The sequence below is a fragment of the Hoplias malabaricus genome, chromosome 9 (assembly GCF_029633855.1).
Source record: "Hoplias malabaricus isolate fHopMal1 chromosome 9, fHopMal1.hap1, whole genome shotgun sequence".
Classification (NCBI taxonomy): Eukaryota; Metazoa; Chordata; class Actinopteri; order Characiformes; family Erythrinidae; genus Hoplias; species Hoplias malabaricus.
In genome coordinates, this window is record NC_089808.1 from 33,683,846 (window position 1) to 33,699,915 (window position 16,070).

A 16,070-nucleotide genomic window follows, 5' to 3' on the forward strand; every position below is an offset into this window, starting at 1 on the left:
GAAACCCATGCATACACAGGGGGAACACAACACACTCCTCACAGACAGTCACCCGGAGGAAACCCAAACAGACACAGGGAGAACACACAACACTCTTCACAGACAGTCAACCTGGAGGAAACCCACACAGGGACAGGGAGAACAAACCACACTCCTCACAGACAGTCACCCAGAGGAAACCCACACAGACACAGGGAGAACACACCACACTCCTCACAGACAGTCACCCGGAGGAAGCCCAAACAGACACAGGGAGAACACACAACACTCTTCACAGACAGTCAACCTGGAGGAAACCCACACAGGGACAGGGAGAACACACCACACTCCTCACAGACAGTCACCCAGAGGAAACCCACACAGACACAGGGAGAACACACCACACTCCTCAAAGACTGTCACCCGGAGGAAACCCACGCAGACACAGGGAGAACACACCACACTCCTCACAGACAGTCACCCAGTGGAAACCCATGCATACACAGGGGGAACACAACACACTCCTCACAGACAGTCACCCAGAGAAAACCCAAACAGACACAGGGAGAACACACCACACTCCTTACAGACAGTCACCCGGAGGAAGCCCCAACAGACACAGGGAGAACACACCACACTCCTTACAGACAGTCACTCGGAGGAAGCCCCAACAGACACAGGGAGAACACACAACACTCCTCACAGACAGTCACTGGAAGGAAACCCACGCTGACACAGAGAGAACACATCACACTGCTCACAGACAGTCACCCAGAGGAAACCCACACAGACACGTGGAGAACACACCAAACTCCTCACAGACAGTCACTCGGAGCGGGATTGAACCCACAACCTCCAGGTCGCTGGAGCTGTGTGACTGCGACACACTACCTGCTGCACCACCGTGCCGCCTTATTGTATTCAGGTTCATTTTATTTTATTTTATGTTTATTTTGAACTGGCAGTTAACCCGAATCAGATTTGTTTAATATTGTACGTTTCACATGTAATGAGGACATCATTAGCTGTACCTCACACACAGCAGTCGATAAACAGGAGGAACCGTGTTCCCATCCAGCTGGTACCAGGCCTGCAGAAGGCTCAAATCCCGATCAAAGTCTGCCCAGGATCTAGCCAGCCGTGTCTCCTCTCCTTCTGAAAAGGAACTATGGGAGTTTGAATATTCGCTCATAAAGGTGGAGCTTCCTGAATGCTCCTCTCCCTCAGACCCATGCGCCACTGTAAAACTGCCATCGTTGCTAACAGCAAGACTGGGCTGTGATTCAAGAGATGTTTCCTTCACTTCTGTTGGTTGTTTGGACAACTTCTTCCTGTTCCTCTTGACAACTTTCAAAATGTCCTCAAAGTCTCCTTGGGAGATGATGGTAGGTATTGACTGGACCTCATACTTCTCCCCTATGAACAACTGTGAAAAACAACAATTGATTACAAATAACCCAGTAAACAAGGAATGTCCCTGGACGTTCAAATAATATAGATCTAAAAGTAGTCTGTCCGTCAAGGACATATTTTAAACGTCACGTCATGGACGTGCAAATTCCATCTTAATAAGTTAGTTAAGTTGTGACCAATCGATAACGTCAGTGGACGTCCAAAATACGTCTAATAGTCGTCTTTTCTATGTCTGTGTTTGGACATCTTTTCAACTCTCATTTTCAACCTTAAGAGAACGTTGATTAGACGGCAGTCATTATGTTATTTCAACGTTGAATCAACGGCTAAATGTTTACTGGGAAAGAACTAAAACATAAAGATCCTCATAATTATGTCTATTCATGTCTTCATTACGGGACCAACACTATATACAAAATTAATAGTCAGTCCTGGAATAATGGAATAATTCAGTATATGATCCATAGAATGGTTTTCCGATTGGAACTATCCATATTTAAGGGTTAGAACAGAATTGATTAAACATACAGGCCACTAGGTGGCAGTATAACAGCTGTTCAAAAGTTACTGGAGGCAATGACTTACTGCTCCTTTAAAAACTCATAAAAATTCAAACTCACAAAAAAACTGGGTCCATCCGTCTCTTGGCACTTCTTCAGCATTTCTATATGTAAATCTGCTGAATCATGGCGATCAGAAACAGGATCAGCCATGTCTCTACGGAGGTCCACCATCCTAAAATCAAAGCCTCTCTGCTTACAGTACAGATACAGCTGAGGATACACTCTCTCCATTAGCGCTGAACGCTCTGCAACTGTGTCTACACATAAACAAATGCACACACACTAACACAAATGCTCTAAAAAATTTACCAGAAATTGTCAAACAAACTCAAACATTGATAATATTTCATGTTTCATAATATATATAACATACTGTCATTGTTGGAACAAAACCTAGTACCTACATTTTTCTTTTTTTCCCCATATTATTAGAACAGAAGCTGTTCTTCACATTGTGTCAATTTTTTATAAAGAATGTAACCACAAGAATGTAGCCGATAACTGCATAGCTTTTGAAATGCTTTATATACGGGATGATTAAAAAAATATCAGTAATAATAAAACGTAATGAATGCTTCTCTTTAATTATTAATTTTAATCTGCAGATTAAAAACAGTTGTGAACAGGCGGCACGGTGGCACAGCAGGTAAGTGTCGCAGTCACACAGCTCCAGGGACCTGGAGGTTGTGGGTTCGATTCACGCTCCGGGTGACTGTCTGTGAGGAGTGTGGTGTGTTCTCTCCGTGTCCGTGTGGGTTTTCTCCGGGTGCTCCGGTTTCCTCCCACGGTCCAAAAACACACACTGGTAGGTGGATTGGTGACTCCAAAGTGTGAGTGTGTGTCTGTCTGTCTGTGTTGCCCTGTGAAGGACTGGCGCCCCCTCCAGGGTGTATTTCCCCACCTTGCGCCCAATGGTTCCAGATAGTCTCTGGACCCACCACGACCCTGAATTGGATAAGCGGTTACAGATAATGAATGAATGAATGAGATGTTGTGAACATAATGCAAGGCTGTATTTCATCACTGTTCAAAATAAATAGTATCTCATTTTTCCCGTTTTTTTTTTTCAGAGAATATGTCATTTTTGCTGTATGAGTCTTTCAAGAAAGATCTGTTTGTTTTAATTTACAAATAAAGTAACTAAGTTGCCATTTTGGAGCAAGGATTTGTAATATGCGGGAAAGGCAATATTATGGGTTGTTGACATTGTATAGCCTTTAAACATTTACACTTAGTTTGGTCTTACCTCTGTATCCTCCACACAAATAAATCATGAATCTTCTCTGTTTCACATGACAGTGTCTTTCTGTGTCTTCTCGCAGGGTTGTTCTATAAATACAGTCCTGTACATCTTGGACTATTCCATCCCATTCTCTAGAATGTAAAATCTTCTCAGCCTCTGAGGCTCCACATGTTTCCTCAGAAGATCCCATGTCAGGACCCTCGTCAGTGCAAGATGAGGAAGTAGGAATAACTCCTGTATCCTTTTGGTCTTGCCCCTTGTGTTCTATTTCTTCTTCTTCTCCTTCTTCACTTTCCTCTTCTTCGTCTTTCTCGTGTACTATTGCTAAACTCTGTGGAGCCTGTGTAGCATCATCCAGCAGAGCTGCAGGTCCGCTGACACTGAGCAAAGTCTTCAGAGCCTGTTCCTGAAAATGTAATATCATTATATATAAGAACTCTTTTACATGCAATGAACCTCTTGAGACTTGTAACTGATATACTCATATTAAGGAACTGCTCCACAAGGGGGTGCTACTCAGTGCTTTGCATCACAGACATTTGAGTGTGACCAGAATGTTTAGTGTCTCTTTTCCCTCTTAGTTATTAATAATACATGCAGTAATAATGTAACTAGTGGTAAAGTGTTCCCTTACATGGTTCTTTGGATGGATGTGTTTTTCTGCTGTATTTATTGGATGATGTGATGAACCCACTGATATATATGAGATCAATTAAGTAATCAGTGTTATGCTGGGTTTACCTTGAGGTGAGCTGTGATCTTCAGATCTGTCTCCACACTCAGTTTGGCATAAGGAACAACCTGACGTCCTGAGGGTTTCTGCTTATACACAGGACATACTAATTCAATGTACTACAATGTACTTTCTTGGAATGTACATTATACAATCAAAGTTTGTACAATCAATGTACAATCAAACACCAAACATTATTAGTAATTCAGATTCTTTATGGCACACCCATTATGCCCTGTGATGTACATTTCTTCTTTTGTCTCCACAAAAAATATCCACAGAAAAAGCATTAAATTAAATAAAGGGTTGCTGCCCGTGAACAGCTGCACAATAGCTTGAGGTCATCATGCTCCATGCATCATTTAGAGGGGCATAAATCCCACTCAGCGTTTGTTTGTGAAGCAGTAGAACTGTGTTTGACCCTCCTGACACTGCACTCCATTCAGTAGTTCAATAGTTAGAGAGGCCAACTCACTATTAATACCATTACTTTCAGTAGAAAAGTTGGATTAACACACTTTGGCCATTTAGTGTATGCTAGTTTTGTAGTTGTGAAAAAGAGGAAGTATGGGTCCATACCTAGAATTATAGCATTTGAGAGATTAATAACTCTGATTGCTCAAAAAGACCCAACTGAATTGAACTGAAAATATGATCCTTGTTCTGCACCTTGTTCTTGACTGTGCTGTTGAGAAGGCCATAATCACTGAGGTTCTGGGAGAAGAAATGTTCTTGAAGCCTTTGCGAAGTACTCTGCCTGGTTTTATGATCCTGAAGAAGTCATGCATTTTCAATGAGGAAAGCAAAAAAGTGTCACACACAAACCTGCTCCAGTGATTGATTCCTGAACACAAGTAGCCTAATTAGTGATGCTAAATGAACAGATTATATTACAGCAGGGGCCGAGACATGAGAAGACACCAGCAGCCTCAGTACTCAGTTCACCGATCTGACAATGACCGGATTAGCAGGTACTATCACATTATTAAAAGTGAATAATATGATCTCAGAGAAACTGAGAAACTCACCTGTGCCACTGCTTTAAAGGGACTATTGGAAATAGGTGGGAAGTTTACAACATCTTGTTTCTGAACATTGAAAGAAAAAGACATATTTGTTTTTTTGTAGTAGGCCCTGATGATGGACTAATAAACAACACATATATCTGTAGTGCTAAGAATCAGGCACAGTTTTTTTATGTATGAAATACACATCACATTTGCCTATAGTTCGGTCAATATTTAAATATTTGGTGCAAATAGAAGAATCATTCACTCCCCTCCAATGAAAAAAAGCCATCATTTTCAGTGTTCCAAAGACAGTGTTTCAAACAGGTGAATTCAGATTTCCAATTTTTTTTCCATCATAAACCAAGGAACCAATAAAGGAAAGTTATGGGCAGAGATATAAATGGAGTTAGAGGTGGGGATTAAATGCATATTCATAGATGCCTGCCCAGTAAACAAGGAACGTCCCTGGACGTTCAAAATAGGTCTAAAAGTAGTCTGTCTGTCAAGGACATATTTTAAACGTCAATGGACGTCCAAAATCCATCTTAATAAGTTAGTTAAGTGGTGACCAATCGATAACGTCAGTGGACGTCTAATAGTAGTCTTTTCAATGTCTGTGTTTGGACGTCTTTTCAACTTTCATTTTCATCCTTAAGAGAACGTTGATTAGACGGCAGTCATTACGTTATTTCAACGTTGAATCAACGGCTAAATGTTTACTGGGTGTGTACTAAATTAATGTGAAGGTGCAGAATTAAATCTAATATAAACTTTGGGGGAATTTTTTCTTATAAATAATGTAATATGTTATTTTAAACCGTCTTCTTCATCACAATACTAAACAGCCATTGTACCTACAGACAGAACATTAATGTATCTGATATGCTGTGTTAAACCTGCTTTAATTGAGCATAACTGGTTCATTCAGAGACGGCAAGACATTTTGATTCATTTTATTGCACCTAATAGAATAAAAAGTTTAATAATATAAAAAATAACCTATTCTTTGCTACTTGGTAAAAATGACATATTGCTCCATTAATCATTTTGTCAGAATTAGAAGAGAATTATTAAAGGTACAGTTGTTAGATATTCTGAATCTATGTACATGTATAAAATATATATTTATCACATTTAGCACACTTAACCTATGAAGATCCTATTTATAAGAGTATAGAGTAAAACTCCAAAAATATTAATTAAGCACAAGCATATTCCACTGTTTTGCAGTACATTTGAGTAAAAAAACAAACAAACAAACAATGTCCTACCTTTTTCTTCTTTTTTTTATGTCCGATTCCATTTCTGTAAATTGTCCACATTGTTGAATTCCAAATTTTACCAGTTGGATTATATTTTACCGAACTTCTACAGCTCTCCACCACCAGCCGGTGTCCACTGTCCAGTAAAGTCTCGCTGAATGCGGTCACCCGAGACTCCACATCAGGGCTCAGTAACAGGAAACATTTAAGACAAGCTGCGTTTAAATGAGAGATAAATCCCGCCTAAGGCCCCTCCTCATACTTCCATTCATTTCGCTCTGCGTTTCATTACTATGGGAACTAAGGAGCTCAGTCTGGTTCACACAGAACAAGCCTCAGGGAAAAGATTTATATACTACATAGGACTACTAAATATTGAAATAATTCAGTTTGTTACCATAGCTAACTACTGACTATGCACCATTTTGAAATATTATATATTGAAATATTGCTGACAAAATAAATAAGAAAAACAATCACAAATTATAAAATCAAGAATTTTCTACCTCATTTGGACACACCAGCTGTGTAATGTTGCATTATGTACATATATTTATTCAAATGTAAATGTAAAATAAAAATATTGGCTCAAAACACGATATAGAAATGTAGTTGAAATATGATTTATTAAAATTAATTTATATATGTAATACATAATCAGAAGTACATATTAAACCTAAGGTTAGGGTAGTGTTTAAAAAGTGTTTTAGACTTCATCATAGCATAATTTAACAAACATACATTAAACACACACACACACATATACATATATATATATATATTTTTTTTTTTTGTCTTGTCTGTAGTTGTTTCTGGTTCAACACTAGGGTGACGTAGCTGGTCCGTTTCGAATGGACTACATTTCCCAGAATGCACTTGTTTATCATTGTGGTGCCAGTTGACAGTTGAAAATGGCGGCGCCACCAGACTGCTGTGGTCTGGAGAGGAGTCTGAACAAGCTGCGGTCGGCCTCCTCTCCCTCTCTGAGGGTTAGGTCTCAGTCCGAACCGCTGTATGTGCTCTCTCTGGAGCGCTACACCAGAGACCCTGAATTCTCTGTGTGTTTCCCGGACTCTGTGAATGTGTGTGAGGACGTGTTTGACGCGGTGCTGACGGACGGACACTGCCGAGTCAAAGTCTCTCTGGACCCGAGCCTCAACAAACTGATCCAAAGAAACAGGCTCCGCTGCGGCTCCGCGCTTCGGGGCGTCGTGTTTTCAGCGGGAGGAGGAGACGCTGATGCCGAGGACAGGACCTTTCACATCTGCAGCTTGGAGGTTGACGGTATGGGCGGTGCGGACACTGCCCTCAGAGCTCTCTCCTCGTTGTCCGTCTTCTCTCTTCCGTGGCTGAGAAAAGACTCAGAGGACCCGGCTACACAGCCCCTAAGAGCCCGCAGGAGCGTGTATTTACCTCTGTGGAACAACCACGACTTCACGGGAGACGCGTGGAGAGACACTCCCCCTTCTCGACACAGAGAGGACCAGTCTGAGGACGAGCTAGAAGAAGGTTGGAAAAAATTGAGTCTTTGTGTTCTTATTATTACATTGGTATTACACATAATAATGTGAGGATTGCCTGCTTTTTTATCACTCACTCAATATTAGCAGCACAAGATTCTTCATTATCTTTTGATGCTTCACATGAATGACATTCTGTATTTTGTTATTATTCCTAACCTGCACTTAATTTCTCATACAATGTAGAAAGTTTTGTATTTGGAATGTAGGAAACCTTGATGATTGTGGTATGAATACCTAGGGCCCCAAAATCCTGGAGATCTGTGGGAGACCATGTTGCCTACATCTCAGATGTGCCTTGTAACTCTGTCACTCATGTTTACAGTCTATGGTTTAGAACAGGCGAATGACTCTGAAGAGCTTAAAGGTTACAGGCAATAACCCAACATGTTATGATATAATATGTAGGGAAATGGATCCCAGTGATTGTAGCTAAGATACATCTTTCCAAGTTGAGGTACTATAAATATTAGTGTATTAATTCAAGCAGAAATTGATTCAAACTTACAATCAGCTTAATATCTGACAGTGCAGGGTGTTGAAACAGAAACACCCTGTTCACTGGATTTACTGGTGTTTTTTGCATTCAAGAGATAGAATACAGTTTTAGTTGTTTTATTAATTGCTTGTTACAGGTTGCTGCTTATTGATATAAGACATGTGGTTTTAACTGTTAACAGTGCTGACACTGTTAATATTGAGAAACGTTGTGTTTTATGTCTAGCAGATGTACGGCCGGTGGTGTCTCTAGCAGAGCTTCGGCGCCGTTTTCTGAGTGGTTCCCGGCGGCCCAGAGGTGCTCTGTGTGTGCGGATCCTGCACAAGTCTAGGCTCATGTATTACGGAAAAGCAGAGCAGAGTTGTGAATGCCCATATAAAGTAAGTGTTTTACAAAGAGTGTCATGATAACGACAGATTTTGCTACTGATTCAGTTACAGATTTCTGTGGGTAGTGTCACAGTCACACAGCTCCAGGGACCTGGAGGTTGTGGGTTCGATTCCCGCTTCGGGTGACTGTCTGTGAGGAGTTTGGTGTGTTCTCCCATACCAATATGCTGATATTGAGTGCTGTTGTTCTAACCTGTCTCACTGTGCTGCAGGCAGAGCTGCAGGTTGCAGACGGCTCCTTGAGCGTGTGTGTCGTGTTGTGGAACACTGTGTGTTTGGACTGGTACCGGTGCCTGCAGCCTGGTCACGTTTTGAGGTTGAGTCGTTATCGGGTCAAGGAGAGCTACAGCAACCGCAGTGGACATAACTCAGAACCAAACATTGGTACAAAAATACATACACTGACATTCGCACCCACAAAGTCTGCACTTACTGTGACCAAGAACAAAGGATCACTCTTCAATCCGATGATATTAAAAATATTAGCTTTCATCATTTAGTGCTGATGCTAGCATTGCTAATAATTACTAATCATTCGGCACCCAGATCTTTATATTAAATACAGCCTCAAAACCCCCCAGCTTGCTCTAACCTCTTCCTGAATTATTGTTGTTGTTTAGGGCACTGTATGATTCGTTATGAAATATTAATATAAACAACATTTCACCATGTGGTTGAATAATGCCCGAAGGCATCAACAGGTGTTGTGCCAAATTTCAACCCCCCATTGTAACTTAGTTTATGTTTAAAGGTAAGAGCAACACAGAAAGGAATGTTCATGCTTTTCGAGACTCTGTAGAGATAATGAATTTCACACAATGCCAATAAAATTGTCCATTTTAATAAGCCATGTCCTCAGCCACAGTCTACAGAGCCTTGATGTAAACCTGGATGTGAATGTAGTGGTTAAAGAGAAATGATTGCTTTGAAGAGAAATTGTTTGCTTGAGTTAATATGGACAGTGTATAACACTCTCATACACTAACTTTCACTTTTTTCTGTCTCTTCTCTCTCTCCCACTCAGAGATAAGTCTAAACTCAAGAAATCCCACTGCTAAAATTTCAATAATTTCAAAGCAGCAAGTTCTTCCAGATTGGAGTTTACCAGACCTGCCTCATAACTTTCTCTGCGGGTACATTTACACATGCATGTTATTAGCTGTCAGCACTTTAACTCCAGACATATCATTTAAATTCCAATTTTGCATTTATTGTCATTTTACACTGTTCCCTTTGACACAACAAATTTGCAAAAAAAAAAAATATTATTTTATTTTTAAGCTGGCTCACATTTTACAATGCTGTGTGACAGTTTGTTATACCTGTGTAACTGTTATTGTAATAGTCACTTTGTTATTTCAATGTCTGTTTTTCTTGTCAGACCAATGTGTTCACTATTTTGCATTGTATTGCTCCAGGCAGGAGTTGTCAAGTTGTCCTCACAGCATCATCTGTGATGTGATTGGAGTGGTTATCTTTGCGGGTCGACAGGAACGTATCAGGCATAAAGGTGAGACATAGACTCAACCTGTACATGTCCAACAAGAGGATGAGAATATGGAGGAATATCTTCTGATTCATAGATTGGGAATTATCACTGTAATTTTCATTTAACATGAAGTTATTTATTTTGATATTTTCTTGAAAGACGGGCATAGGACTGAGTTTGAAGAGTACCGATGGCTTCAGTTGGAGGATGGGACCTCAGATCAGCCCATCACAATCAAACTTTTTTCAACATCACAGCCAGATATACAGAGCCGAATTCAGCCGAGTAATTTCTTTTATGTGTTACATCCATTCTTTTATTATATTTTGCATGTAACACAAAGGATAATACTTTATTTCCTCTCTTTCTCAGTGGCACTGGTCGTTTGTGCTAGGCTCAAACTCATAAGAAAGACAGTGGGGAGAGTGACAGCCTTCGAGTATCTGACCAACACACCGCTTACCCAGGTGTACTGCACAGGTATTGTACACAAGCCCATGTTCACTATGGATAGATGTGGATATCTTTTTACTGTTCAGTTTACAGTCCAGGTATTAATAAATAAAAAGCTAGGAATTATTAATTATTTTCACTTACTTTGATACACAGCGCAGAATCAAAGTACATTACATTTACAGCGCCACAGTAATGTGATTACATCAGCAGGAAGGTAGTATTAGAAGCATGCTATGAATTCTTGAACCAGGCCTGAACCATGCTCTCCTGTGTTGAAAGAAAGTGACTTGAACATTCTGCTAAACAGACAAATGTGCACAGCTCAGAATCTGTCCCACTCTTAAAAAAACACAATGACAGATTCCCGTGTGTAAAACTGTAGTGATTACTGCCAAAACAAATGTTTTTTTTGTTTTTGTGGGTTTTTTGCACATGTTCTCAATAGTAAATAGAGCTTTTGAAATGATTTTGTGGATCTCTTTTTATTCTAGTTGCACACAGCAGATGTTTAACCTTCTGTTTTTATTCATGACAAAATAATATAAAAATAAAATATTTTGTCTTTAGGCCATTAGAATGTTTGTGATTTATGATTATTCACATAGCCATATCATTACAAATTATTCATCTGAAACATTAACTCACTCATGTATATATAAACCCCATTTCTACAAATGTGGGGACACCCCAACAATGGAAAGAAAAAAAACGGAAATTTGTAGGTTATTGATTCACCTTTATTTAACAGACTACAGGGTGGGCCATTTATATGGATACACCTTAATAAAATGGGAATGGTTGGTGATATTAACTTCCTGTTTGTGGCACATTACTATATGGGAGGGGGGAAACTCTTCAAGAAGGGTGTTGACCATGTTGGCCATATTGAAGTCGGCCATTTTGGATCCAACTTTTGTTTTTTCAATGGGAAGAGGGTCATGTGACACATCAAACTCATTGGGAGTTTCACAAGAAAAACAATGGTGGGTTTTAATGTAACTTTATTCTTTCATGAGTTAATTACAAGTTTCTGACCACTTATAAAATGTGTTCAAAGTGCTGCCCATTGTGTTGGATTGTCAATGCAACCCTCTTCTCACACTCTTCACACACTGATAGCAACACCGCAGGAGAAACGCTAGCACAGGCTTCCAGTATCCGTAGTTTTCCGTAGAATTGGATAAGTGGTTTCAGACAATGATTGAATGTATACAAGATGCGTGCTGCTCTTCTTCGGGATGAAGCATACATTATCGGTAGGAGATTATCGGTTCTATGTCTATGAACCCAATGTAACTAGTGTAGAATGAAACTTGGCATGGTCCTACTGAAATAGCTATGGAGTTCCTTGGAAAAGACATAGTCCTGGCAGAAGGATATATCTGTCCAAAATACCAATATAACACACCACATCAATAGTTTCTTCACCTACACACAGATCAGTCATGCCGTCATGCACACCCATGTCATACCAGATGCTGAGTTATGTTCTTTCTGTTTGTAAGATTATTGTAAACGTTACTGTAAAGAATGTAGAAGATAGCTTGGTGATCATGCTTTTTTAGCAGAGATTTCCACACTGTGCACTTATACAGAAATATTTCCCGACTTCCTAAATCTTTTCATTACATCATGAACTGAACCGGGTGAAAACCTGTAGTGGACACTCCTTTTATACCCAGTTTTGAAGACCTAAATGGTTAAACTGCTAATTATGGAACCCTCCAGAACAGGGTTAATGTTTCAGTCTCATTTAGCCTCTGTCCCAGCTGTTTTTTGAGAAATTTGCAGGCATCAAATGATATTTATTTATTTACAAAATACAGTGAAAACACAGATTTTATTTATTGACTTTTATCAGTTAAATAAATGCTATTAAACACTTTGGTTTGAAATTTTTATTGCATTTTTAGAAAGTGTTAACTTTTCTGGAAATGAACTTTGTAGTTTTTAATATCAATACTCAGAGTAATCCTTCTGCACGTACTGGTAGCTATAGACATTAAACTACTGAAATGTGACTGGCATTCAGGTACTGGGACACATCCTGTGATGCCGTACAGAGGTTTTCGTCCAGTCAGGCAGTTCCTGCAGTGGCTGAAACAGGTGGACGAAGCTAGCATGCTGGACAGGGCTGTGACTGGTGGATACTTCAGCTTTCCGCCACTCCCTGTTTCTCTTCAAAGCTTCATGGACAAGAGAGAAGGTAATGACCTTCTATCCACTCCAACACTTAAATGTTCTCCACAGAAAGGCGGTTGGAGGCTCCTGCTTGCCCTCTCAGCTTCATGTGCAATTTGTAGCTGAAATCTCTCATTAGAATAGATGTCAACATATGTTTAGAACACGTTTGACCCAAATAACTTGCATTTTGCAGCATGTGATATGCGCCTGTATGTGATGTAAGCATTTTTATCACGTAGCTTGCAGCTAAAACACTTGATTAATGTCATGTTCCCTGACGATCACATGGCTGCAGAGTCAACAAACACACGCGTGAGAAAGAGCCAAGTTTGAGAAAGGATTGCGTAATAAATCAGCGTTTGCTGCACCCTTGTGGCTAACAGAGGAATTGTATATAGGATTTACTCTCAGTGACTACATTGGCTTGTAACATCTGAAAGAACATTTTAATGTTATTTATGTTTAGGTGAAACAGGTTTAATCAGTGGGGCTGAAATGAAGTTGCAGTGTGACAGGCTGCATTATAGAGAGAGACGACGCTTCGCTATTCAGTGCATCATCACTGCAGCCTGCTATCACGGCAGAGAGGTAAACAAACATAAATTGAATGCCAACAAATATTTGTACTTTTATACAAATAATGACATGGTCTGTCTGTCTCAGGACTCTGGAAGAGCACGATATTCAGACCCTCCATCTGCTCAGCTCAGCCCTAGAGTACCAAGACTAAAAGAGAAGTGTGTTTATAAAATTTACAGCACAAGTCTGCTATTTATATTTAGTGTATGACATGTGTAATCGTGGTATTGTTTTCTGTTTCAGTTCTGAGCCCTTTAAAACCCCAGCAAAGAGGAAACTGATTTTCAACTCTGGCACTCCAGGGAGCACCAGAAAAAGGTAATGTGTAAATGAGGGGACAAGCCCTGTTTCATATGGTGCATCTGTTCAACACACACATATATATATATTTCAGCGGAATAACTGCAAGCACTTGTGCAGAAAATAAAGTGACTTTAGAAACGAGGTCATTTAAATGGTATTGTATATTGTATTGATAGTGAAAACAGCTGTTTTTTTTTTAAACTGAGTGTGTTGAAATGTGAGATGTATATTTGGCTAAAATATGCTTCAGTGTATTATTCAGCTCCACTGTATTTAATGTGGAATGGTTTGTGTAGCGTTGTCTGACAATGTGGCTGATTTTCTTTATACATTCTATACTGCTGAAAGTCACTGTGAAACAACCTGTGTCAATGTTGTCAGGTTGGCTCCACCCCTTCAGCAGGCATCAACAGAAGAGGATATAGAGAATGGTGGGAAAAGACTAAAAATAATCTTTATTCCATTTTTTTATCTACATCTACATGCCATCAGAAGCAAAGTTTATAAATGACATATTGTGTTTATATTAATTTCTTTCTGCAGAGTTCTCTCTGTTTGATGGAGCTATGGAATTTCTGGTTGGAGAGGAGGAGGATGATGAGGGTGATGATGATGTTGAAGATGAGCCTTTTTCCATTGTACCCACTAGCCCAATGCCTCATCACCTTGGTTTAGCCTGTGCTGCATTGGAGACAATACCACGGAACTTCTGTTACAAACGCAGACATGTCCAGGCTGCTGCTGTGGGATTACACACAAACAGTTTCCAAAAGCTCCTCCCACACAGAGAGCTGGGGTCCTTTAGCCCTGCCCCTTGTTACACTGGCTACTTCACATTAACAATGAGAGGTATGAAACAGAATAACGGAAACACCTGTTTACTGTTACATTTTGGCACAGGCATAAGAATGTGAAAAAAAGTGATTTTACCATAGGGTGTTGAGTAATCCTATGTTTCATGCACTGTGCAGAAGCAAGCCTGTGATCACTATATTACTCTTCCATTCCATTCCATATTACTTACTAGTGTCGCAGTCACACAGCTCCAGGGGCCTGGAGGTTGTGGGTTCGATTCCCGCTCCGGGTGACTGTCTGTGAGTTGGTGTGTTCTCCCTGTGTCCGCGTGGGTTTCCTCCCACAGTCCAAATACACACGTTGGTAGGTGGATTGGCGACTCCAAAGTGTCCGTAGGTGTGAGTGTGTGTGTGTGTGTCTGTGTTGCCCTGTGAAGAACTGGCGCCCCCTCCAGGGTGTATTCCCGCCTTGCGCCCAATGATTCCAGGTAGACTCTGGACCCACCACGACCCTCAACTAGATAAGGGTTACAGATAATGAATGAATGAATGGTTTTATTAAAATGTTATATGGTGATTTAACAAACAGAAACAATTAAGATTAACAATTAATTAACAATTAACAAAACAATTAACAATTAATATCTTATCTTTAAAGAGCTATTGACCATAAAAACATAAATTGTACGTAAAGTGTTTATTGTTTTGCTGTTTTATGAGTTCAGTTATGGATGGAAATTGTGTAGTTATTGTCTGAGGGATTGGGATTAGAGGCAGGAAAACCTGATGAAATGATAATAGTTTACTCATGATTTTGTGTGTGTAGCTTTGTCAGATGGAGTTATGCTGGATGTCCTTTTCCTCCCTGCTACTCCTGGAAACTTGCATTGGAGGCCCCTCCCCCTGACACATGACAATACCTGGGATTCAGTTCTATCACACGGTGGCTTCTCACTACACGCCCCACCCCCAACTCCAGGTAAAATAAAGTGTGACCATAACCATGTATACTGGTTAATCAGTAAAGATAAATGATAAACTGTGCTTAAACTACAGGATTTCTTTTTAATCTTACAGCTGACTTGATTGCCACAGCAACACAGCTAACGAATCAGAGACTGGTGTGTATACTGGAGGCCTGTGCACTGGGTGGAGACAAGGTGGAGCTTGTTTTAAACCGTGCCTTTCCTCTGCGGAACTGACCAAACTCCAGACAGCACTCGATTACCCTTTTCTAGATGTGTTATATGCCTCAAGACCATATTTCCAAAAGAGCATTGGATGTGTCATGACTGCATGTACATAGCAGGCTGCACTGTATCAAGATTTCTGCTGAAATCATTAGTTCATTAGAAGACTATCATCACTTTTGGAACAAAAACTTTGTGGCGATATTTTTAAATATATATCTTTAATTAATACATACATAATTGAATATGTAATAATGTAATAATAGATGATGATGATGATAAATTAATACATATTTAATATTAAAATGCCATAAAAAATCAACAGAAATACTGCATATATTTTATCTCACTTTACAGTATTTAACAGTCATGCCCTTATTCCTAGTGTTCAGATTGACCCCTGAAATGCTGGCCTGAGGTTTTCTTTTTTCTCATGCATTCAAAAGGAATGGACAGTAAATTGC

At 39.9% G+C, this 16,070-nt stretch overlaps 1 protein-coding gene across 2 annotated transcripts; it reads left to right on the forward strand.

The window, feature by feature from the left end:
- The first annotated feature begins 7,041 nt into the window (after nt 1-7,041).
- On the forward strand, nt 7,042-16,062 carry si:ch73-71d17.2 (RPA-related protein RADX). Of its 2 annotated transcripts, none has more exons than XM_066681945.1 (15): nt 7,042-7,712; nt 8,448-8,602; nt 8,824-8,995; nt 9,636-9,744; nt 10,030-10,121; nt 10,260-10,385; nt 10,473-10,580; nt 12,589-12,762; nt 13,207-13,328; nt 13,404-13,477; nt 13,563-13,637; nt 14,004-14,053; nt 14,166-14,471; nt 15,243-15,395; nt 15,494-16,062. In XM_066681945.1, the coding sequence occupies exons 1-15, from the start codon at nt 7,115-7,117 to the stop codon at nt 15,616-15,618; spliced, it is 2,439 nt and encodes an 812-aa protein (XP_066538042.1). In that variant the 5' UTR covers nt 7,042-7,114; the 3' UTR covers nt 15,619-16,062. The 2 variants fall into 2 exon arrangements, with proteins under 2 accessions (XP_066538042.1, XP_066538043.1); XM_066681946.1 differs by having other exon boundaries at nt 8,451-8,602.
- The last annotated feature ends 8 nt before the right edge of the window (nt 16,063-16,070 follow it).